We start from the raw sequence: 26,825 nt of genomic DNA, 5'->3' as shown, positions 1-26,825 counted from the left end.
AGCAGGAAACTTCATGTCAAGGAAAGATGCTTTCAGATGTGTACGAAGAGCCACTACCCCTCATGAACTGATTCAAGATTTTTAATTCTCAAAGCCTGTTTCATGGATGCAGTACAACCTCACTTAGGGACAAAGACACAGTAAAAAACATGCAAAAGTGACAGATAACAGGGCACAGTTAGGTTTGTCCTCACCGAACACAGCGCAGTCATTAACAGTCTCACACAACATTACAGTCATAACTAGCTTTGAATAGTTTTTCCCTACACATCTCCCCAACCTGAAGAAGCTGTAGCTAGACATTGTTCTATCCTACTCTTACTACGTAAGCAGCGCAGAATATAACTTGAATTGAAATTAACTTCTGTCCCCTTATGACAGCTCAAGAGTACCATCCAGCTACGGATCAACTGCCAATGATCACCATGCAATCCACACGTTATACTATAATTCAAACTGTAAAGGACATTACACAATGAAAAGGGAACAGTGAAAAAGGTTCATGTGCACTGCAAGGAGGTTTCCAGTGAAAAAAGTACTGAGAGGTACTGAGGTTATCACTCAATCAACCAGGCACTCTTAACAGTCCCAAGCCCTCTGCAGTAACTAATGCAACCTCCGGCAACCCTCTAGCTCAGGGCGCGTCAGAACCCCCTGGAGGGCTGCTCCCAGGTCTGGAGCAGGTCCAGAAAATCTGCACGTCTTGCAAGTTCTCAGGTGACGCTGATGCCAGTCCCAGGACGACACTTTGAGAACTTCTGCTCCACTCAACAGTAGGGGGTCATAGAGAGATACTACATCAGTGATCCACAACCTCGGCTGTGTCAGAATCACCTGCGTCGTTTTTAAATACCCTTATGCCCACCAAAATCAATGCAATCAGGGAGTGAGGATCCACCAGGCATCAGCACTTTAAATGCCTGCGGATCCCATCTGAGCCCAACCTGAGAACCACTGGTTGAAATAAGCGCTAGAAAAGCTCTGAGACAAAAGCACTGTTTTGTGCTTTCACGCTTTTCAACAGACTCAACTTCTAGTGTCAGTGGAAAGGGTAGGGGGTCCCTGAAGAGAACCAGGCATGGCTCTCTTGACATCAGAGAAGCCATTTTTAGCCCGAGCTTTTCTGCAATTTAAGCCAGGCCACAGCGTTGTCCATGAACAGGTCTCAGTAGTTAAAGATCTTAAGGGAATTCAGAAGCAAAGGACTGTTTTATCAGGCAAGAGAAGTAACAACAGCAAAGATAATAAATCAGCTGTAAACTCCCAGTTCTGTTTCAAAGGTAAAGATTAGCCTGAAGCACTTTCTTGAGTTGTTTTACAGAATTTAAACCCCCCTCAGTGCCCAGCCAGGAGATCAGCTGGAACTAAGGGATGATGACGTTGACCTTTTCTGACCCTCGTGACCTCACTCAACTACAGCCTGGACTCTGTTGACCTTTTCCCCCATTCTATGATGAATTCTGCTCCACTCAAGCCCCTTCATGAATATGCATGGCCCTTAGTTTAACCTCCCTCCCCCTTCCCGTCTGGCTGTTGAGGAGACACTGCTCTGGGAAACATTCCCAGTGTTCGCCTTACCAGCTCCCTTCTTCTGCTCTTTGGCTTGGTTGTGACTTTTGGCTCCACACCCACCAAGAGGTGAACCTGGTTTTTCATGTAACAATACATCCCTTCTGGGTATCTTAGTTCAGGAGCCAGACTGAATAATATCACCTACCTGGTTTCTGTTTCCTAACTGTCCTACCCCAATCAGGACAGAGCAGTTCCACCACAGCAAAAAAACCCCTCTGCCCCTCCACAGTCAACCCCTCTCCACTCTTCAGCCCTTGACAACCACTGTCTGTCATCTGTCCCCATAGCTTCTGCTTTTTCTAGAATGTCATAATGTACTTATAGTATGATGTTTTGGGTCTACCTTCTTTCACTTAGCATAATGCACCTGAAAGCCACCCAAGTGGTTGCACGTCACTCCTTCAGTTGGTGTCAGAACAGCAGGAAAAAGTAATGTGAAAAAGGAACGTGCATTTTGGAACCTGGATGCTGGAGGAAAAGATAGAAAGAAAATAAGAGAAGAGAAGAGAGAAGAAAAGGAGAAAGGAAAGAAAAAAGAAAGAAGGGAAGGGAAGGAAGCAAGAAAGAAAAGGAAGGAAGGAAGGGAGGGAGGGAGGGAGGGAGGGAGAGAGGTAGGCAGGCAGGCAGGCAGGGAGGCAGGAAGGAAGGATGGACAGATCGACCTAGGTTCAAACGTGGGCTTATCTACTTACAAATTTCTTTTTTCTTTTGGAAAATTATTTTTCATAAAATGTTATTTACAGTATACTTAATGAGTTTGATTTTAAATGAATTCACAAATATTTAAAACATTCCTCAAATTACTTTGAGGTCATTGGAAGATGAGCCTTTTCTTTCTATCTACCTAAAGCAAAGTGTTCAATAAATTTTTTGTTGGACTTCAAGACAATCTGCACTTTTACAAAGTGATGGGTATTCCAGAGAAAGGAGGGTGCCAGTAACAGGCAGAGAAGCAGGGAAAGGGCACTCCAGGCAAAATAACTAAGTCAGAGGTGGTCAAACTTTCTAGTCTCAGGATCCCCTTACAGTTTTAAAACAGAGCCCCAAAGAGCTTTTTGTTTCTGTGAGTTAAATCCATCAGTAGTCACTATATTATAAAATAAATCAAATGTCCCCACCTATAAAAAAAAAAGAATAAGAACACTTCTTTCATAGCAGGCTGTAAGAATTAAATGGCACGAAAGAGCTTAGCATGGTGCCTGCCCATAGGAATTGCTTAAGTAGCAGCAATTATTATTAAGTGCCAAATGAAAGTAACATCTTAGAGGATTTCATAAAAGAAACTAGTATGTGATTTTGTTAAGGAAAAGGTTTAGAGCAGTCGGCAACTCCTCCCAAGAGATTCTGATTCAGCTGGTCTGGGCACTGGGGTTTTTAATTCTCCCGAGGTGGCTTTAATGAGCAGTCAAGGCGGAGAACCACTGGGGCAGAGGTCGGAGTGAGAATAGATGAATGTTTGCTAAATGACCGGGCACACATAGCGCCTGGGATCTTGCTAAACTGCAGATTCTGGTTCAGTAGGGCTGGGGTCTTAGATTTTGCACTACTAACAAGTCCCCAGATTTCCCCCTCACCCTGAGTAACAAGAGTAAACCTGCTTTATAGACATGGAGACTCAATCTTGTACCGTGATGAGAAATGCAATGTGAAAGATGGTGTTAGCCAAATTACTGAGGGTCAGATTTGACAGAGTAAACACAGTTAGATTACAGGCCTGGAGGAACCAAATCTAACCAGTCCTCACGGGGCAGAAGAAACCGAAGTCCATTCTGTTGGCCCAAGATTACAGAAGTCACCAGTCTTAGTGTTCTGATTCTTTAGCAGGGGATTGGCAGTGGTTCTCAAAGTCTTAAGTCCCCAGATCCCTGGCAGTCTCCCCCACCCTTTCTGGGGATTTGCAAATTGAAAACTATTCTCATAATAGTACTAAGATGTCATTTGCCTTTTCCACTACGTTGGTATTTGCACTCATGGTGCATAAGCCAAGCTGGGTAAAACTGCTGGAGAATTAAGCAGGAATCAAGACAAGGGCACGAAACTCTGCCAGGATTGAGTCATTTTATTCTTCATCATCACACACTCATTGTTGGGGCGGGGGGGGGGACTATTTAACTAAAGACTGTACCTGATGAAGTAGTAAAAGTTAACTGCATTAACCTTCAATCTTCGAGTTTTCTAATACCCCACGAGGGAAGATATGAAGGAGCCAGTGCCCCAGCTACAGAGCATGATGTGACAGCTGTCTCCAGGAAAAACACCTCCACCCTTAAGATTTGAGAGCCAAACCAGGCACTCTTTGAGAAGCATCATTTTTACCTGAAAGCACAAGAGACCGACTCTGGTTATTCAGACTTGGACGTCGGCAGGTTTTTGGCTGAAGGAACAAAGGGACTCTGTCACTTCAAGAAAAACAACTGACAGCATTTGCTGCCAATGATAATAATTCAAGCTTTCAAAGGAAAATCGGAATTTTAGAAAACTTGTGTCCAGGACAGTGAGCTTGACAATTGCTTAGTACTTGTTTCTGGGACATTTCTTCTGATAAGATCAGATGGTGATATTGATGAATGTGTTATTTTGATATTATGCAATAGAATGTATCAATCTTTGGCAGATCTGCTTAACTCAGTGAAGCTGGATTTTCTAAATGACCAAATGCACCATGGTATAAAACCATGCCTGGGGAACCAATCATTCAAAGTGCAACACAGACTAAGGGATTTTAATGAAACAGAACAAAAAATTCATTGACAGGGTTTCAGATTCCATATTCCAACTAAGTTGGTTACTGACTTTTGATGTAGTATTATAGAACCAAAATTATCCAAAAAATACTCTGCTTCCAACTACGTATCACTAAAAACTTCATATACTTCAACTGAAATAACATCTCAAAAGACTAAATGCAGAAGCAGACATGAGAACTCAGTTCTTTTCTAATAATCCAGGAATTAAAGAAATTTGCGGAAAATTAAAAAACAGCCTTCCTAATTTCTTTCTACTCCAGTATCTGATTTCAAACCCTTAATTTCTTTCTCATTTTATTTTGTTCCTGTAGTCATATCACTACCTTAAATGCCTTCCTTTCTTCATGTATCCAACATTAGCCTTAATTCCACTTTCTTCCAATATTGTTCTCTATTCTCTGGAGTCCTATTTAATTCATAAAATCATACTTTGGTTTTCAGCACTTAAAATACCAGTCTGAAGAATTTTTGTTTTCCCACCTATCTGCAGGCCCTCTGAAAAGCCACATTTTCTTTGTTTGCATTTGCATACACCGTGTCCTACAATTTACAGAGCAACTGTTGTACCTTAAATGTTCAGTAATTGATAACTGCCAAGATATTCCCCCTCAACTTTGATACTGGTTACATGCTCATTTTCCTCTCCCCTGTCAGTGATGAAGAAATTAACCTTTCCATCTAAAGTTCTTCTGGCTAGTCTAAGAATTAAACTGACATGAAATAGATCAACAGGAGAAAAACAAATGAAAGTTTAATAACAAGGTAAACAGCACACAGCGACCCAAGAAAACTGAATACCTAGCAAAAATGGCTAAGCAATTAACAAAGGAGGATGCTGGGGTCAGTGGTTTGGGCCTTGAACAGGGAGGCAGGCAATTCATATGCAGATATAAAAACAAAAGTTTGGTAAACAAATGTCTGCTGGGCCTGGCAGGGACAAGGGGACACAGAGCGGACTCTGATCTCTAGGCCCCGGGGAGTGCCCCCCACCACACCTAGTCCACATTCTTTGCAGATATCTCTGGTGCTAGCTCTATTTCACGAACAGGCCCCTTATCTAAATTCTTTAGGCAGCTAGGACAGAGGTAAGAAAAAGAGGACCCAGGAAAGCTTTCTTTTTAACAACAATCAGCCTAAACTCATCAAGCCAACAAGACATATTCTGGGATGCCAACTTCTGCTCCCCTACAAAGTCGACTGAATACGACAGTCTGGAAAAGGCAGTGACCTCTCCAAATACAGGACTGGATGGGCTTTGGAGACCACAACCAACCTTTACAGTGTCTATTTTCTCCAAGTGAAATGTAGCATGTTCCAGTGTAAAGGCAAAATTATTTTCCGCGAGAGTGGTCTAGGGAACAAGAGAAGCCTTTTCTAATGTTTTCACATTTTGGGGGACGGGGAAGGGGAGGCTTAAGAGTTTTTGCTGCAACATTTACTAGAGAAGCAGAATACACAGGTTGCTGTCACTGTAGTGCAATTTATAAAGCATACACATCTTGATTTCAGGAAGTAAAGGTTTTTGGTTGATTTTGTTTGTTTTCATAATGCAAAGTGGCAAAATACTTTGAGACTCCGAAGCAACAACAGGACGGGATGAAGACAATGAGAGAAGAAATCAGGGAGGGGTAGAAAAGAAATAAAATGAACTCTCAAATAAAATAAACCCAAGGCTTTTAACACGGGTTAGGGAGGTAAAAACTACGTCTATTAAGGTCCACGTTCTGCCCCCTGGATAAACAGGACTCAGATGGCTGGGACAGAAGGCACCTGAGGTCAAACAGGTGGAGCTATAAATACCCTGACACTGGCGGTGAAGAGGACTAGTTAGGCCCTGCACAGGTGTCTACACCTGTCAACAAGAATGGAAAGGAACGTGAGATCTGGAAGTCAGAACGGACAACTCACGTCATCAAGGCAGACTCGCACAATGGGGAGAGAAGGTTAGCGACTCAACCACCCCAAGGGCAGCGAGCCAGGAAAACACAGAGGAGCAGAGAGGCCCCCTTCCAGGTGGACAAGGCAGCGGCCGCTGAACTTGCACAGACAGGTGCTGCCGTCTTCCCGAGGGTCCTTCTCACCCCGAGGGGCCCCAGAGCCCAAGCCGAGGGTTCCCCGGAAGGACACCTACACCACCAGGACCACCGCAGGAGGCCGGAAGTGCCCCCTCCCTGCCCCCCGCGGCCCCGCCCCCGCCGCCCAGACCCCCGCAGCCCCGCTCTCAGGGGCGGGGCGGGGCCAGGAGGGTCTCCGGCCGGCGCGGCCCCTCCCTCCCCCTTCCAGCCCAAACCCCGGGAACACTCCAAGCGCCTCCCCTACCAGGAGCAGGAGGCCGAAGATGCACCAGCCGATCACAAGCTCGGCCGACGCCGCGCCTGCCGCCGCCGCCACTGCCGCCGCCATCTTCACTTCCGGCCGGGACGGCCCCGAGCCCAAGGCTGGGGAGGAGGGAGGGGAGAGGGGAGAGCGCAGGGCCGCGGCGCCCGCGCACCCTAAAGGTTAAAGGGGCGGAGGGGGCGGAGCAGCGGTTGCCTAGGGGATCCGGCCCGCGCGCGCCCCCTGGCGACCAGTGGGAGGGGCGGGGCGCGCCTGGGACGCCGGACGCCGTGACGTATCCCCGTCTCCGACTCCCGGGGTGGGGCGGGGCCGAGCGCAGGGGCGGGGTCGAGCGCGGGGGGCGGGGTCTCTAATGAGGACTAGTTGATTAGGTCCAGGCGGATAGGGTGGAAAAGGCAGGGATCCCCGCGCGGATGGAGCGGCCGTGTCTAGAGAGCCAGAAAATCTTCGCGGCTCCCACTGCCGCCGCCAAGTAAGAGTGTCCTTAGTGTCCGAGAAGAATGAGCGCCCTGAGTAGCAGAAGGCCTCCTCAGGTTGCAGGAGTGGCTGACTCCGAAGTAAAAGTTTCCCAGCTGTTCCGATGACTTTCTGATATACTGGCATCAGGGTCCAGCCTGGCTGGACGCTGCCTTATCATGTGATGTTATGGTCTTTCTATTTAGATCCGTACACGCTTGTAAATTTCCATGATGACAAATACCCTAGAGATATTTGAGTTTGGGAACATGCTCATAATGAAATCGCAGCTTCGGGTAATATTCCTAAGTGAACAAAACAGATCCTGCCGTAGCCACCTAGTGAACCACAGGGCAGTTGTTCTCGGATGGCTGGCCCGGGTCCACTGGAGCGTGGGTACCTATTTAACCACCGAACTGAACAAACACACTTGTACTCAAAACACAGCTTTGTGAATGAATCCCACGTCTCTGCAGTGTATTATGTGGTGATAAGTTATCCCCTACCTAGGACCTATTTCAGGCTGGAATCCCGCAGTAGGGACGGAGAAGAGTGGCCGCCCTCCCAGGATGAAATGAGGAGGGAAGAGAAAATAGGCGAGAAGACAGTTTTAACGTGAGCTGTACCATCAAAGGTGGCTTCGTGTTCTCTGAACTTGACTGTTTGAACGTGACTCTTTCTCCTGTGAGCCATTCACTTCTCCGAGACCTCTCACCTATAGTCTCCCTAAATAGGGACTTCTCTATTCCAGGTGGCCACTTAGAATTCCTTCCCCAGCTGCAGGGCATACTAAGGTACACAAGCTTTTGCCTCTTCCTGCTAAGTTCTCCTGTCTCCTGCTGGGGGCCCCCTGGCTTGGAGGAGAGCTTTAAGAAACACCAGGCCAGTTTCCCCTGTTGCCCACACGACCCAGCTCCCCCCTACACATCATCATGCATACCTTGCACCCATAACGTTTGAGAGCACAGGCCATTCCCAATGTAGTTTCATTCTCCTAGTTCTACCTGGAAAACAATCAGCCCTTCTTGGACATCCCAGAGGGAGGCAGCCTACACTCCAGAGCCTGCTGAAATTCTCCCAGCCCTGAGTTGGGTACCAGCCACCTGTATCTCTCAGCTGCAAGGACTATGTTTCAAATTTTCCAAGTAGCTCTCTTGAGGCCTCCCTTACTAGGCTAGGAATTTGATGGTAGCACCCCACCCTAAACTTACACACATACACAAAGACACACACACACGCATCACTTTTGGGGGTTAGAGGTGGGGATTCACAGACCAGCAACAATTCTCACCAAAGAAACCTCTTCAATTTCTCTTCTCCCACTCCAATCCACTTATTAATATTTTATTTGGCTCAAGGGCCCAAGAATTTAGAATAAATTCCTTTTACCTCCCTTTTTAACTCTGCACATAAAGATGAATTTATGGTTAGGAGAGACACAAAGAATTAAAGACCCTAATCTCCCCACCACTTTACATTTTATGTGAAATTAGCAATTTTTTCAAGATGGAATGAACGTTTTTTTAATAGCTGATGTACCCTGAATTGAACTGACCCCATTCAATAACTGGGTTCACTCTTTTTTGTGTGCCTGAGAATATTTTATTGTGTCTTGATATTTGGGTTTGGGGGGGGATGTCACTCTTTTGCTGACTCTGAACACCTAAGTATCAGGATAGTATCGGGCCATTGCTTGATTTAAAGGTTGGAAAAGCTTTATACACCAGTGTTGCTAATGAAAGTGACTCGTGACAAGGCTAGTAGTGGTTTGATTCAGGAAAATTGAGAGAGAGAGAGAAAAGAGAAAGTGAGGCTTCTGAGTAGGCAGAAATGGGCACATCAACCCATCTCTCCATACTTCCACTTGGTCGAGTCGTACTATTTAATCAGCACATGACCAGACCAGCAAGGACTGAACACATTCTCCTGAATGATGTTCTTAGATCTCCGAAGCCTCCTATTACACACCAGAATTCTTTAAAAAAATCATTATCATCATCATCTTTCTTGGTTGTTTATGCTTAGACAAGGAAAGCATGCTCACTTTTAAAATTTCCAAACATGAGTAATTCAGAAACAGAACAGGTCCTGATAAACCTCTGCCCAAGACACCTGCCTTTAAGAGCTTCAAGGCTCCCTGTGTGCACATTCTAATGTAGTCCGTGAGTATGTGAAAAACCAATAGATGGTCCCCTGGTGCTACAGATTGACTATTTGAATATGTACCCCACCCCCAAATTGATACATTAAATCCTGAAGTCCCAGGTAATAGTCTTTGGAGGTAGGGCCTTTGGGAGGTGTTTAGATCGTGAGGGCATCTCGTGAAGGTCAGTGCCCGACTCTTTGGCCCCCTCTGCTTTGTGAAATTTAAGTGAGAAGACAGCCGGCCCTCACCAGACGCCGAATCTGCTGGCACTTTGATCTTGGACTTTCCATCCTCCAAAACTGTGAGAACAAATTTCTGCTGTCTCTAAGCCACCTGTGGTATTTCTGTTAAAGCAGCTCTAATGGACTAAGACACCTGGAGTTCCTGTAGAAACTCTTGCCCTATCTCCCAAACCCAACAACTCATGGGAAGGTACCAGGATTTCTGTGGACTCTGTTCCATTTTAAGTTAAAGAAATGGCCATTTAAATAGCCCATCACTCCCAACGGGTGTAATAAGAGGAGACGTTGCAGAAAGTGTAGACCTATCAGAACCTAGACCCCCTTGACTATCAAGAGGACTAAAAGCCTTTGGAGGAAGGCAGTGTTTAGGGAGCAATGGTCCTCCCCAAACTCCTCTGTCTCTCAGCTTTTGAATCGCCTTTCCCCAAAGTCACTGGGATGTGTGTCTCTTTTCGAGTTAGAGTTCCTTCTGGAAATATGCCCAGGAGTGGGTTTGCTGGATCATAGGGTAAATCTATTTTTAATTTTTTAAGGGATCTGCATACTGTTTTTCATAATGGCTGCACCAAACTGCATTCCCACCAGCAGTTTAGGAGGGTTGCCTTTTCTCCACACCGTCTCAGCATTTATCAGTTGTGGACTTTTGAATGATGACCATTCTGACTGATGTGAGGTGATACCTCATTGTAGTTTTGATTTGCATTTCTCTGATAATTAGTGCTATTGAGCAAAACAATAGCTGATTTTTATGTAACTTTTTTTTAATGTTGTTGCCTTGTTGGAAGTTTAAAATGTCAGACTGTTCTTCCAAAGAAGACATTTAAAAAGCCTCCGAATTTGTCTTTCTGTCACTTTTGTCTGTACTTCTCTTGCTAACCCATAATCCTCCTCTGATTGACAAATTCTTCTTCAGCTCTTTTAATACCTTCGGTCGGGTTGCAGTTAAGCCTTGCTGGCCTCAGATCCTAGTGACTTTGCCCCTGTCTGTCCTGATCCATTATGTGTTGATTCAGAATATATCTCTCTGTCGTGCTTCGTGAACCGCCTACACTTAATTTTCTGTCCAAAGGATTTAGCAATGATCCAGGGCGAGCGTTAGCATGGGCCTGGGGAAGGCTGAGCAAGCTTTTCCTTATGATACTACGTTATCTCCTCTTCTCCGCCCCTGCAGACCTTCCACTGACATCCAACTGAATTGTCATCACAACTCTAAGACGTTCTTCTTTGCTTTTTTTTTAAATTTTTATTGAAGTACAGTTGATTTACAATATTTTGTTAGTTTCAGGTGTACAGCAAAGTGATTCAATTATACATATTCTTTTTCATATTCTTTTCATTATAGGTTATTACAAGATATTGAAGAGTTCCCTGTGCTATACAGTAGGTCCTTGTTGTTTATCTATTTTATATATAGTAGTTAGTATCTACAAATCCCAAATTCATAATTTATCCCTCCCTTCCTCTTTCCTCTTTGGTAACCATACTTTGTTTCCTATGTCTGTGAGTCTATTTCTGGTTTGCAAATAAGTTCATTTGTATCATTTATTTAGAAGCCACGTATAAGTGATATCATATGATATTTTCTTCTTTCCTTTGTGAAAGAGCTTACAGTGTGTTAGGAGGTAATTGGCACATATGGCTGAGAGGCCCATTTGGTTCTGCTAGAACATTTGCTCATTTGCTCATTTGTATATAACCCAGAGGTTTTTGCACAAGTGCCAGTCCATGAAAAATGAAATGCTTATGTTCTCCATTCTTTTTCATGTAAAGTCAAAATAGTTTTTTTTTGAGTCCCAAAGTAGAAACTATATTCAAAAATGTAGTTCACCCATTTTGTTGTAAAGAAAACTGCTCAGAAGAAAATGGCACTGAAATGTTAATATCTGAGTGTTTTTTGATTTATAGACACAGAGGCAATTTTCCAATTTCTCATCCTAAAATTAGATTGCACACAGTATCATAAAGTAAATTCACATTTCCATATTTCTGCAATTATAAACTCCTAGTGGATACCATTTTTACATTTCTCCTACTGGGACAAATGTTCCCACATGAACTGGTGATACATGTGAGTTTTCTTCTTAATATTTTTCTTCTGGCTATGCAAGACCTGATTTATTCATCGTCTAGACATGTGAAACTATCAGTTAATTCCTGCAAGTGTTTTTCATTGTGTCAATTCCTAAACCTGGTGTTTACATACTTTAAGATATAAAAAATGAATTTGGTTATACAAGTCAAACATACAGTAATCTCAAAGTCAGTTTATATTATAAGTAGAAATTATAATAAAAAATGATTTTAAACTTATGATATTGAAAAATGATCCATAGAACACAATAATTTTAACAAAGGATATATTTTTTGGTTTGTTTATAGCATACGTTGCTCTTTTTCTAACAATAGGATTCCTCTTGGGACTTCAGTATCTTTTTTTCTTTCATTGTTGGGTTCCATTTGCCTCATTTCTGGCCATAGTTTCTGAGATTATATTTGAAATCACAGTGTAACTCTTAGTGTTCAAGTCCCACATATTAATGATTTACTGGTCACAAACTTTGGTAAAGCTAACTAGTCCAATTCGTGTTTATCAGGCTACAGTAACTCAGGTCTTCATGGTCGTATCTGTAGCACAATGTGAAACATTTTTCATTGATCTTTAAGTTTTCAAACAATAAAGACATTTATCCTTATGTTTCATTTGTTGCCAGATATAGGTCATAATTTTTTCTGTGCTTTTAATGATACAAAGTAAGGAATTTTGACCATTAGATACAAATTCTGGTTTTAAAAAGATTTTAATTAAAAATTTTTAGAAAGTTGATTGAGGTTTGGAAAGGATTCCAGGAGGAGGTAACATTGGGCTAGGTTTTAAAGGACGAGAAAGAGTTTACCAAGCAGCCTAGGGTGGAGTGAGCAAGTCCTTCATCAAGGGAACAGAGTGTGTAAAGGCCTGAGGTACCATGTTCAGTACTGCTTGAGCAATCAGGGTAACAGTGAGAGGAATTAGCCAATTAAGAGACTAGGTCTTGAATGGACGTGTATTTCCTACCAAGAAACTTGGGCTTTATGAGAACAGTGAAGGCTTCTAAGCAGGGGAGCGATGTAGTAAGACGTGCATTTTCAAAAGGTCCCCTTAGGATAAGCTGGGTTGGAGATGGGGAAAACTTGAAGCCAGGATTTATTTCAGTTAAGACACTTGCTCCAGTCAAGGCAAAAGCTGACTAAGCTGAGGCCAGTGATTATCAAAGTCAAATGTAATGAGAGGACTAGCAAGTACCCACGGACCATGTCACTAATGACTTCTAGAACAGTTTCAGTGGGGCATGAAGAAGGCAGGTGCATTGGCTGAGGAATGATGGCGCTTTAGGGCAGCAGAGACCATGAATATGAGCCATTCTTTAAGGAAGCTTGACTAAGGAGGGATGGAATGGTGAAAAAAACCGGAGGGGATGAGGTCAAAGGTGGTTTTCTTAGGAGTGGCTCAGACTTGAACTTGTTTCTAAGATAAATAGTAAGGGTGTGGGCCACAGCTACATCAGTCTAAGTTTGATTGACATCTTAAACTCTAAAGAAATGAGGTAATCAGGTGAGAGGGAGGAGATGAGTTCATTAGCCAGGATTCTAGCAGAAAACAAAGAGTATACCTACAAGGGGTGATTCAAGACGCTTTAATGACTGGACTTTTACTACAGGGAAGCTAACCCTAAGGTTGACAACAGCAAGAACTCCTAAAAGGACAAGGACAAGAAATTACTGGAATCTGGAAAGACCCGTAAGCTTAGGAAAGAGCTGCCAGGCCACAGTTGTCAACCCCGAGTCCCTGAGGGAGAGCGCCCTTGGAGTAAATCCTCCAACCCTTCTCTCCTTCTACACCCTTGTCTCCTGCAGTGCCCCCTTTTGGATGAATTTAGCAGGAAGCTAGAGGGAGTCTATATGATGCAAAGCATAATTATTAGCCTCCTAGGGCACAGAGCAGGGTGGAGAAGGGTGAAGAATGGATTTGGCAGGGCAAATGGAAGGCACTTGGCAGAAGAGGAGAGGTGTGTCCAAATGGCAGTAAGAGCTGGAGCAATGGCATTCCTGGTGAAGACAAAGGGCGTTTTCTGCAGATTCTGTGGTGTATTCTACTAACAGTAACAAAAAATGCTCTTCTAATTTTTGCCTAGTTAGTGAGAAACTAATATTACTAAATAAGAAAAGACTCAATATCCTCTTCTTAATTAAATTCCATTGCTCATGTATCATATAAAATGAAAACAGCCAGTAACATATACGATTCAAAAAAGATTCTAATTCTCTGCAGAATTAACTCCTGACATAATGTTTCATCTTTGTATTAAAATACAGCTTTCCCTTAAGAGGATGCTTCTCATTTCAAAAATTTGAATAGATTGATTTTTTTAAAAAAATAACTGCCACTGGTTAGTTTTAGCCCTAAAAAAATAATAATCAATATTAAAACTTTCTGTAGGTCTTGTAGACTAAGTAAGTAACTTCAGTAATATTGATTTCATATCTATTTCATTTTTTAGGGTCAATTACAAACAATGTTTTAGCTAGTACACAATTTAAGGATTGTATCAGATAAAAAGCCAATGCAATTTCTGCAAATGTGAGACCTTAGAGAAGCAGGACCTAGAACTAACAGATACCAAATTTTGATTTTTAAAATTATTCTCATCAATACATGTATGGGTCCACATGCACACTTTCTGGTTTGATAGCTCAATGTCACTGAGAATCTTTTTCTCATGTTAAAGTGGAAGGCAGCTTTGGTGATTGATAGAAAAGCCTCAAGAAATTTCCTTTTCATAACTTTTAAACAAACTCAAAACAAAACAAAACAAAATCCGCACACAACTTTTCTTTGCTAAGCCCTAAAAATCAATTAATATCTCATCAATTCTAGAATATGCTTAATTTTGAAGGAAATATGGAGATTTGTGGAAGATAAGGAATCATCCCATTTCTGATGTTTACAACTAATTTTTCCTCAAATTCAAATTTTCACAACTTCTTTTTGAAAGCCATTCAGTCTTTACTTATCTACCCAAGTCAACGTTCTGTTTACTATTTATCTAATTGTCTTGTAACCTGTATGACTCTGGGGCTACTCATAATCCAGTCTTGTGGACTCACATTTAAAGAATTAAATATAATTAGAAACAAGTGAAATCTTCAATCTCTTAAGAAATCACCAGAGGATAATTAGGGTAATTCACCTTCCTTAAGGTCCTCTTTAGACCTTCCTCTCATTTTCTCTCACATGTCTGTGGGGGCAGATTTACAATGATGCTAATGAAGCTTAAACTTCAATGACCCAATTGCCCAGGTATTGCCTATGGTCCCTGAAAGAGGCCCTAGCATTGTCTTCACAGGATCTTAGAATTTTTTGGTAAAATTTTTGAAACACAATGTGTATAATGTAATTTCTTTTCCATCTTTTAAAAAATATTTTATTTTATTATTTATTTTTGGGGTGTTTTGTTTGTTTTGGGAGGAGTAATTAGGTTTGTTTACTTATTTATTTTAATGGAGGTACTAGGGATTGAACCCAGGACCTCATGCATGCTAAGCAGGTACTCTACCACTGAGCTATATCCTCCCCCTCACTTCTATCTTTTGACACCACTCTTTCTTTCCATTTAGACTATCTCTCCATCACACTTCCCCTCACATGAGTGTATGTGAATGGCCATAGACATTCTGAAGATGCAGATCTGGGTTAAGTAGGTTTGGATTTAATGGATTATATTTCTGTGGCTCATACTTACGCTTGTGTGTAGTTAAATTATTGCTAGGCATCCAAGTGTAGGAATGTCTTCCAGGAACACTCTCATTGCCCTCCTTTTTAATTGTGGTGTCATAAAAATACGTGTTTGTTTTAATCTGTGATTTCTGGCACGATGCTCCTTTTAAAATCTTGGGAATTTCCTGAGAAATAGGAGTGTCTTTCATGGCGTGTAAAAATGAATATTCAATGGGGAGGGATGGGTTTGGGAGCATTTTCCCTGATCTCCTTCCCAGATCCACCTTCCTCAGGGGAGGAGGGATTTTTGTCCTTATTTAGTCTTAATCAGAAGTGTCATGGCCTCGAAGCATGATGGGTACTTCTTTTCTGCAAGGCTATTTTTATTATAATGAGGGCATAATGGGCAAAAGGTTACATTCAGATACCGGAGATTCCTGCCTTATCCCACCTTTCTTTGTCAGCCTCCAGGACACTTGTCAACCCCAAATGTGGTTTCTTATCAGTCTGGAGGTTCCTGCTCTTTGTTGTAGTTGTTGTTTGCCCAAGGACCCCTGTGATTCACAAGATGTGTGGTTTCCTGCCTTTTGGCCCATGCTCTCCTTTCTTTGCTCACATCTAGCTTTCTGCCTGCTCTAACAATAATAAGCTGGTAAACATAAGTATAGTGTTTTTCTGAGTCTGTGAGCCAGTCTAGCAAATTACAGAGCCTAGAAAATTATCATGGGAGCTATGGGAAACCCAGACAGACAGCCAATCAACCAGAAGTACAGGTGACCCAGTACTTGAGACTGGCATGTGAAGTAGAAGTGGTTTTGGGGGAACAAACCCTTTAACTTGTGGGATCTCATGCCAACTCCAGGTAGATAGTATTAGAACTGAACTGAATTGTTGGGCACCCAGTTGGTGTCAAGAGAGTTGGAGAATTGTTTGTTGGTATTGATAAATACCCTGCAAGTTAATGAACACCATTGAGACAGGAGGGAAGAGGGCAGGGCACAACCATTAAAAGAATGATACAGCCATTGAAGATAGGACGAAAACTGGTTAAAATCCACTAGGCCCAAGATGGTGGAAAATCAATTCCCAATAGACCTTGAGGCCCAAGATGGCAGGAGATTTGACTTTCAGTAGACCTTGAGCTTCATTACATGCTCATTGTAATATATTATCATGTTAATGACACATCTACAGGTGCTGTAACAGTTCAAGGCTGCCCATAAAAGGTCAAAAAGTGGGTGGTGGCCCAGTTCCTGGAAATCCCTGCCCCTTCCCCAAAGTAGTTGAAATAATCCTCCCACTTGTTAGCATATAAAGCTACCGAGCTCATAAAAATTAACCATCCCCACACCTTGGGACTGATCTCACATTCCCAGAGGATCCCATACTCTGAGGCTGCGTCTCTTCTCTCGAGAAGCCCCACATTCTGCCTATAAAATGTGTATCTCCTAGGCCTGTCTCTCTCTCTCACTTTTGGAGGCGGACTGTACTGTCTGTGGAGTGTGTATCTACTTTTACTTTAAACTAAACACCTCCCATGCCTTGTGGCCTCTCTAGTCTTCTGAGATTGCCTGCACTCCATCTAGGGAATACCCATCTCTCTAAATAAATCTACCTTTGCTCAACTGTGGCTTGCTCTTGAATTCCTCCCTGCTTGAAGCCAAGGACCCTCACTTGATAAGGCATGTCCCAGGGACCTGCCTGGGACCTGGAACGTGGCCATCCTCTCTTGCCCCATTTTCTTGCATCACCATGACATTAAGGCCAAGACTAGAGCTCTGTATTGTGAGAAGAAATAGAAAAAAATTTCATAATACCCAATAATAGAGGTTTGTGGGTAGTGGAGGAGACACAGTTTTGAAAGTCTGAAGCCAGAATTAAGTCTATAAATCAATTATTTTGAATTTTCTGAACTGTGTGTGGTACTTGTCAGCTGTTAAAACTTTCTCATTTTCTCTCATTCTAAATGAAAATCTATGAATCTGCAGGGAAGCAAAATTTGTCACCCCAAAGTGTATCTCTTTAGCATGCAGATATTTTGAGCTGAAAGCAATCAAGTCTCAAAATACTCAGGAAGAACCTATGACCTTTCCCTTAACTGCCTAAAAGGATTTGAATAGAGGGTCTGTTCTTAGGGTAGAGCTATCACCAGAGATAGCTGCAAAGGCGGTGGGGGAGACTCGGCCAGGCCTGGAGATCAGAGTCCACTCCATGTCCCAGTGTCTCTGCAGGCCCAGCAAAAACACGTGTTTACCGAGCATTTGTTTTTCTATCTTCATGTGAATTGCCTTCCCCACTTCCAAGCTCTAAACCACTACCCTCAAATCCTCCTTTGTCTATCGCTGAAGAGAGTATGTAAGACAGGTTATTCAGTCCTCCTGTGTCCCTCCCATGTATGCATGTTACTAAACTGATTTGATTTTCTCCTGTTTATCTGTCTCATGTCAATTTAATTCTTAGACTGGCCAGAAGAACCTATAAGGGTAGAGGAAAATTCCTTCCTTTCTGACAAGTCTAAATTTATATTCACAATTTTGTATTCACTTTTTCCTGTTTTTGGAAAAGAATTCCCTCTTCCAGAGTTACAAATTTCAATCTTTGGGATTTACCTTGCAGGTAAGAAAAATATTCTCTCTCTCTCTCTCTCTCTCTCTCTATATATATATATATATAGATTATATATTAGATTTCCTGAGCCATACCCTCCCCCCTTAGTTGCATTTTAATACACTTATTTTTAATCTTCCCAACCGGTTTGCCTCCATGTGTGGGTTTTCCTTTTTTCTTCTAAGAAGCCCCATGAAGTGAGAACGGGAGGCACAGAAGTCAAATTGCCGTCTGGGGACAGAGTCATTACTACGCTGACCTTCCTGCAGAGCTGGGTGTGCAGCCGGGTACTTAGCGCTCTCCTGTCTCGTCGGGGTGTGGGCTCTTCTATACACTAACAATGAACTATCAGAAGGAGAAATTAAGAAACTAAACCCATTTACCATTGCATCAAAAAGAATAAAATTCCTTGGAGTAAACCAAATAAGGAAGTAATAGACCCATACATGGAAAACTCTTTTTTGATGAAAAGTATTGGGGAAAAAACACAAACAAATGTAAAATATATATATATATATATAGAGAGAGAGAGAGAGAGAGATATCTTTCCCCCACAGAAAACTTTGCTGACTGCCAGACAGGTCGGCTTTTTGTGCTAAGTACCACTTCCTCCTTAACAATGCCCCGCCCTCACCTCTCCCATTTCCTGTTGTATTTTTATGTACTCTGCTCCCACTTCACAAAACTCCTGCTAACATCTGGGTTTGTTCTCCTCCCCGCTCTTCTGACTGCTCTTTTCTTGGAAAGTAGATCTCTGCTTTGGAATTAAATGTGAATATAATTCTCCATCCTTTACAGGATCAGCCAGTGTTTGTCAAACTTGAATAATATATGGATGGATCTCCTTTTAAAAGGGAAAGATCTTGGGGGAAATCCAATGTCAGCAAGTTATTTTCATAATGCTATTTAAATAAGTAAAAATATAGAACTATGTATAAATGTCTTGAGTTTGTAGAACTTATATGACTTTCAAAACAAACTTTAAAATAAGATTCAAGCAAACCTTATAAAAATAAAATCCACGTTAATAGCATTATTTTAATGTGAGACACAATGGTGTTTTGCTAAAATAAAATCACCCTGTCCTGAGCTTAATAGTAAGAAGATACAGGCTCATGTCTGGTTATAATTAATCTATTTTTGGATTTTGATTTCAATAACTCAAATCTTGAAAATGTCTATTCCCATAAGCATGTAGTACACAATGACATTAATAACTTCAAGTCTTTGTTTGCTAATTAAGTATAATCTGACTTTATGCCTAACTAAACCTCTGCTAGTGAGTAACCCTCAAGTGCCAGTTTAAAGTGAAGTCACTTGATAATTGTATGAATTTTTCTCTTCATTTGCAAGCAGTGTGAGTATCAGGACTATTGAAGTATATGTGAAATGGTTTTGTAATCCAATTATTGCTCAAACCGGGGATAGAATAATTTAGCATTGTGTAGTTTCTGCTAATGAAGTTTACAAGGTGCGATGTGCACAGATAATATTCTTAAAATCATTAGTTGATAATGTGAATAAAGCATCAACTAACCAAAGAAGTTACTGTAAGTTTGGCAAGCCTGAATTTTCATGGGATTTCAATGGGATCATTCAATTCTGTCATGACATTTTTCTATTCCAAAGACTGGACTGCTGGTTCAGTTTGATGTGTCATCTTGACCTTTGACAGAAAAAATAAACTTCAAGATAGTATTCAGTTATCAGGTACTTAAAATGATTCAGATGATCTAATATATACTCAAATTAACTGTGTAAGATTTCGTGAAAATACAAACACAAAATGAAAAGAATTGACCTAGAGAACTCTCAATCAATAATTGTTATTTTGTTTTACTAATAAGATAATTATAAAAATATTTTCAACAGTTTACTAGTAAAATTATGACCATCAGTTCAGTCTATCATAATAGTTATACCTAAATAACTTATGGGCTCCCCCCCAACTTATTTACATATTTATGAATATGTGGTATATATGTAAAACCAGAAAGCAGATGAGAACACCTGATTAACCAAAAATTATAACACTAGGACTCACACAGAAATCTGTGGCTTCAAATCAAGGGTCTGAAATTTACAAAATGAGAGCCTCCAAGGATTTAGGCATTATCTTCTAAGGGTATCTTGACATTCCTTGTAAAAATTATATTTCCAACAGAATTTTGTGATTGGTAACTTGAATGTTGTATAAGTGTTCATAAATCCTTCTAAATGTTAAAATTGACCTTTGTCTTATGCAAACCTAGCCTCAGAGTACCTGTCATGCCCACAGACCCTTTGAAGATAAACCTACCTGTACCCTTTGTTGCAGGAAATATTAGAACACATTAGTGGCTGTGTCATGTCCCATGTGATTTTGGTTCTGTGGCCAGTTGATGATACTGGAGACGAGGAAGGCAGCCATCAGTATAAACTGGACAGACGGGAATCAGAGGGGCAGGATAGATAACTGCCCAGCAATGATAGTGGGGGAACCTGAATATAAACTCAGAGAAATCGGAGAGTTGGTCAGGTAGCACACAGCAGGAGGAGAGAGACATACAGAAAGAGACAGTAAGCCGTCACCTCACGATGAAAATCAAACAGCAGAAGCAGTGAGTTACCAAAAACCAGGAGAAGGTAGAAATACAACCTACACCTCAGGAAAGAGACCAGAGGAAATTTAATCAGCAGTGGCAGGTAAGGTGGACAATCACAAAGCTTACATAGTGGAGGAACTGATGATGGCATTGATTGGACACTGAATGATTTTCTATGTGCCTGAAGTTGGTAAAACCCAGTGCTACCAAAGAAGATTTCAGTTCTTCCTGTGAGGACTGGTTTCGGGAGCATTTCCTGGATTCCCAGGAGGCCAGGACACATGATGAAGATTTTTCTTTTTCTTATTTCCACATGGAGCTTTTTAATAAACTCCACATGACTTAAGATATTCTGAGGGAACTTCTGTCTTTGCACCAACAAAAAATGCCTAATTAAGACAACCTTTTAATATTTGCACAACACTGTACTCATTAGCCAGCACGTGGACTTGAGACAGAAGGGAAAGGAGCAGGGCACAACCATTAAAAGAATGACACAGCCATTGAGGATAGGACATAAACTGGTTGGAACCAACTCAGCCCAAGATGGCAGAAGATTTGACTTCCAATAGACCTTGAGCCTCATTACACACTCACTGTAATATATGAGCTGCTAAATGACACACCCACAGGTGCCATGACAGTTCCCGGGCTGACCATAAAAGGCCAAAAATTAGGTGGGAGGCCCAATTCCTGGAAATCCCTGCCATCTTCACCAAAATAGTTGAAATATTCCTCCTACTTGTTAGCATATGAAATTACCCAGCTTATCAGAACTAACAACCCGCGCACCCTGGGCTGCTCTCCTTTCTGAGAGGGACAGCATCCTGTCTATGGAACCGTGTCTCTCTAAATGAACTTGCTTTCACTTTACTATGGCGTGCTCTTGAATTCTTTCCTGCACGAGACAAGAACCTACTCTCTGGTAACATAGTTACTATGTTGTATTAAAATTGTCTACTTACTTATCGATTTTCCTCCCCCTGTGTCTCTAAGCCTGGGGCTATGTTTGCTATCCATGCGCTCAGTGTTGGCATGTAGGAAGTTATCCATAAATTCTTACTAAATGAATGAATGAAGCAGCCACTCTGAAAACCTACAAACACATGAATTAGTCTTTAATCACCTTTGTATTGTCTGCTTTATTTGTGCAAATTACAGTGGCTAATATGGCAGCTACATTACACATTCACACATAAACACATGAACACACTTTAATAAGAGAAGTAGCTGTTACTGCGGGCAAATTCAGAAAGGCAAGACCGAAAGTCACTCTGGAGCAGATTCCTTCCTGTAAAGAATCACTGAGCATCTCCCTCACATACCCAACAGGGATACCGGACTCATTAGTGACGGTCATGGGAAAGGTTCCACAGAATCTTTTACCATTGGTTCAGTCCTGCCCCTCCCCAAAGGTCCTGGTATACAAAACCTGGTTACTGGCAAGGAGAATCCAAGGCCTTTTGAAAGGAAAGGAAATCAATTCTGCACCCTATTCTCTGAGACTCTGATGCTGGGAAGCTCTGCTGTGGTTTCCATGAGGTCTCAGGCTTCAAGGAAGAGCAAGAAACTTTGGAAGCAAAATCATCTTGGGAAGATTTGGTCCCTGAAATAATATGGCCTTAGTTGGTCCCCGAGCTGTATGTGAAGATTTACGCTGACTATATGGGAAAAGTGCCTCCTGACCCTGCCACGGTGGTTAGGCTTTGGAGTATAAGGGCTGATCAGGGGACCGCCTTTGTTGGACTCTGGATCTGTACCAAATCAGTGTCCGAAAGCAGCCCTGTGTGACAGCAGTCAGTGATGGGTTCGTGCGCTGGCCGCTCTCCGCGCTTGCGCCGGGCTCCACGGGTTCTAAGTGGTACCCAATCCTCTCAGATGAGTATTCCCTCGGGGTTCCTGGACGATTGTCTCGGGGGTGGATGGGGAGTGCCTCAAAAGGGTGAGAATAAACTTTAGCTAGTAGGCACGCTGGAGATTTAGTCATTCATGTGAACAAGAAACACGACCCTATGGTACCCCAATTTGGTAGAGCCATTGATTAAGAAATACTGCTTTGTACGGTTTTTGTCTTTCTATGAATATGTTTGGTCTTTTATTTCCTCCACAGTCTCTTCTGCGTTTACTCATTTGTTTCTGAACCCATTCGTAAAAGGGAATATTACCGCTTCTGCTTGGCGATGCGCTGCCTGGCTTGTTACTCCCACACGTCCTGGGCGCCGGCCAGCGCCTTGCTGCGCCTTGCTGCGCCTTGCCTCCCGCACCTCTTACTTCTGTCACATGCTCATCTGCTCCGTTTTGTCTCTTCTGAAGGTACCCCAGCTGCCACGGTTTTTATTCTCTGAGCCATATGTTCGGAGTCATAACTTGCAGGCGCATTTGCCTGATGTCCCTGCTTCATCCAGCAGCCATAAAGGACACGTTGGGAGTCTCCAAATTCCAAACTCCACGGCATTTCAATCACTGCCTTTCATTTGGATGTTTTATCACATAAATCCTCCTCTGAGCCTAGCGCAAATGGTGTGTGCCACCACACATGTCCAAAGGTGAATGCTTCCCATCCAATATCCAGGTTTGCCTTAATAATATATTTATTCATAGTCTGTAGGGCTGTGTGCTTTTTGCCACAGGAGAGATTTAATATTACTCAGCAACCTTAACATTAGATTTAACAGTATGTTTTAGAGATTAAACGAATACCAATCTTAAAAAACAAGTAATATTCTGTAGTCCAATCCTATGAACAAAATCATTTTTTTCTAAAAGAAAAGCACTTCCTGCTTCATCTCAGCATGGTCCCTTCACTACGGACTCAACTATTTTTATTGAAATATCATTGAGTCATAATATTGTTAGTTTCAAGTGTATTACGTAGTGATTTGACATCTGCAAACATTATGAAATGATCACCACACCACAGTAAGACTGGTAACCACCCGTCCCTATATAAATTTATTACAATGCAAATGATCATATTCCCTATGCTGTATATCACATCCTCATGGCTTAATTATTTTATAACTAGAGTCTTGTACCTCTTAATCCCCTTCACCCCTTTCACCCAAAGCCCACTCCCCTCCCCTCTGGCCACCAACATCTGTTCTCTGTATTTATGAGTCTGTTTTCATTTCGGTTTATTTATTTTCTTGTTTGTTTGTTTTCCATTCTACATATGAGTGAGATCATATGATATTTGTCTTTCTCTGTCAGACTTATTTCACTGAGAGTAATGCCCTCAAGATCCATCCAGGTTGTCACAAATAAGATGTCATTTTTATGGCTGAGTAATATTCCATTGTGTTGTGTGTATACAACACATCTTCTTTATCCATTCATCTATTCATGGACATTTAGGTTGTTTCCATATCCTGGCTATTGAAAATAATGCTACTATGAACATTAAAGTGCATCTATCTTTTCAAAGGAGTGTTTTTGTTTTCTTCAGGTAAATAGCTGGTCATATGGAAGTTCTGTATGCAATATTTTGAGGATCATAGTGCCTGGATCAAGTAGCAATCTCACCAACAGTGCACATAGGTTCCCTTTTCTCCACATCCTAACCAACACTTATTATTTCTTATCTTTTTGACAGTAGTCATTCTGATAGGTGTGAAGTGGTATAATATTTTGGTTTTGATTTGCATTTCCCTGATGATTAGTGATGTTGAGCACCTTTTCATGTGTCTGTTGACCATGTTGAGTTATGAGTTCTTTATGGATATTAACCCCTTATTGGATATCTCATTTGCAGATATCTTCTGCCATTCATTAGGCTGCTGTTTCATTTTGTTGACAGTTTCTTTCACTGTGCAAAATTTTTTTAGTTTGATGTAGTCCCATTTGTTTATTTTTGCTCTTATTTCCCTTACCCGAGGAGACATATCCAAAAATATATTGCTTGTTTTAAATGCAGGGGGAAAAATTACCATTAAAGCTGCCAGACTATCAAGCTATCCCATTTCTTCCACCCCCTCCTCTCCTAATGCATACACTCCATTTTGCCAGTAGACGCCACTTACAGAATTCAGAAAAGGAAATTTTTGCATCCAACTTCAAACAAGTTAAAATATAATTAAGAATTTCAAGACAATGATGATAGAGCATTAAACCAAGTGTGGGCTCACCCATGTGACTACAGTCCCATGAAGCTGACCTTGACTGTAACCTTCAGGAACCCTTTGTCTGTGCACCTGCCTTGCAGAAGTTACAAGTTGCTCCATATCAAAGAAGATTAACAGATAAAAATATGTTTTGTCCTCTGGGAATCCTGTCCATCCAAACTCAAGTACAAGAACAAGTAGGCAGAACCATGAATGGCTTCCTGGTGCCAGCAGTATCTGGGACCATACCACCAGATGCCAGCTAGGACCCAAATTTTAGGTAGTTGAACTAACCAGTCCTTTCTTTTCTTTCCTTTCTTTCTTCCTTCCTTTCTTTCTTCCTTCCTTTCTTCCTTCCTTCCTTCCTTCCTTCCTTCCTTCCTTCCTTCCTTCCTTCCTTCCTTTCTTTCTTTCTTTCTTTCTTTCTTTCTTTCTTTCTTTCTTTCTTTCTTTCTTTCTTTCTTTCTTTCTTTCTTTCTTTCTTTCCTTTCTCTCTTTCTCTCTTTCTGAAAGTCAGAATCAAAAGGATTTCACCACACTCTGGTTATAAAAGAACTCACTCATGTTTTTCTCTAGTATTGGTAGTGTTTTGGCTTTTACATTTAGATCTCAGACCCCTTTGTAGTTTATTCTGGCACATGGTGTGAGATATAAGTCCAATTTTATTTTTTACCAAACAGCTATCAGTTGTCAAATATCAATTATTATTTAAAAGGTCATTGTTTCCTTTGTGATTTGGGATGTCACCTTTTATCTTACACTAAATTTTCTTATATACCTGAGTCTATTTCTGTATTTACTATTCTGTTATAGGTCTGTCTATTCAAATCAACATCACACTAACTTCATGGTTTACGTTAATAACATGCAATGGTAGCAGCAGTAACAGTTCCCTCTTGTTATGGGTTGAATTGTGTTCCCGAAATTCCTGTGTTGAAGTCCTAATTCCCAGGACCTCAGAATGTGACCATATTTGGAGAAAGGGACTTTACAGAGGATTTATTAGTTTCATCATTTTCCATTTCATTCATTCCTGCTTTTATCTCTATGACTTATTTTTCTATGTTGTAAGATGATAATTGCTATTAAGATGAAATTGCTATTTTCACTGTACCTTAAAGATTCTTTTATGTGATATTTTTATTATTATTGTTTCAGAAATATAATTATATTACATTTCTCCTTTCATCTGAGAGTTTTTCTTTTTTTTCATTGAAGTCTAGTCAATTTACAATGTGTCAATTTCTGGTGTGCAGCATAATATTTCAGTCACACATATACATACATATACTCGCTTTCATGTTCTTTTTCATGATAGTTTACTAGAAAATGTTGAGTATAGTTCCCTGAGTTTTTCATTTTTAGTGCCATATAACATGTACAGTACAGTGCACACATTTTAAATTTATATGTTGATGAGTTTTTACTTACAAACACTCCTGGAAAGCACCACCCAGATGATGCTGTGGAACATGTAGGAGTCTCTGGTCTCAACCAACCAACAACCACCCATCTCCTCACTACGGTGATTATTAACCTGACCTCTATCACCACAGATTAATTTGGTCTATTTTTGACAGTAATATAGAGAGACCCACATTGTGTACATGGCCAATAACATATGAAAGGATGCCCGGACTCTTTAGTAATCAGAGAAATACAAATTAAGCCAACAATTGAGAAACTGCTCACACCATCCAGTATCAAAACATTTTAAAGGCTGAATAATGAAGTGCTGGCAAGGAAGTAAAGCAATGAAGACTGTTCTAGAGCTATCTCAGCAAACAGAACCATCTTGGAAAATAATACGGCTTTACTATGTGACATTAAACACACACATATTGTACAACCCAGTGTTTTAACCTTTAGATTTACACCTGAGAAAAATCCCCACATGTGTTCACAAGAAGGCACATACCAGAATGTTTTAGCAGCATGTTTAACAATAACAAAAAGGATGTAAACAACCCAAATGTCTCTCCCTTCACATAGATAAATTGTAGAGCATTGTGCAGTGAAATAACACATGTGGTGATGAAAATAAACTACTGTCACATGTCACTTTGAAAAGATCTCAGAAATCAATGCTGAGCAAAAAAGCACATTCTATTTCTATTAATAAAACTTTAAAATGGACAAAATTATGCAATATATTGTTGTCATTGAATTTTAAAAATTCTAACTATATGCTCTTTGCAACAGACATATATAGAAAGATACAGATAGATTTAAAGTGAAAAACAAAGGAAAAACCCCAAACCCTCAATAGGCAGATTCTAAA

At 41.2% G+C, this 26,825-nt stretch overlaps 1 protein-coding gene across 1 annotated transcript in view; it reads right to left on the bottom strand.

Annotated features, from left to right (window-relative positions):
- Positions 1-6,848, bottom strand: part of LMBRD1 (LMBR1 domain containing 1) — a 109,123-nt gene extending 102,275 nt beyond the window's left edge. Inside the window, exon 1 of the mRNA XM_072965488.1 lies at positions 6,639-6,848. Coding sequence (XP_072821589.1) covers positions 6,639-6,722 — 84 coding nt within the window. The 5' untranslated portion in view covers positions 6,723-6,848. The remainder of the gene's footprint in view (positions 1-6,638) is intronic.
- Positions 6,849-26,825: the final 19,977 nt, after the last annotated feature.

Source organism: Vicugna pacos, chromosome 8 (assembly GCF_048564905.1).
Source record: "Vicugna pacos chromosome 8, VicPac4, whole genome shotgun sequence".
NCBI classification, from domain to species: domain Eukaryota; kingdom Metazoa; phylum Chordata; class Mammalia; order Artiodactyla; family Camelidae; genus Vicugna; species Vicugna pacos.
Note: the sequence above shows the minus strand (reverse complement) of the source record. Positions and strands in the feature narration are given on the sequence as shown.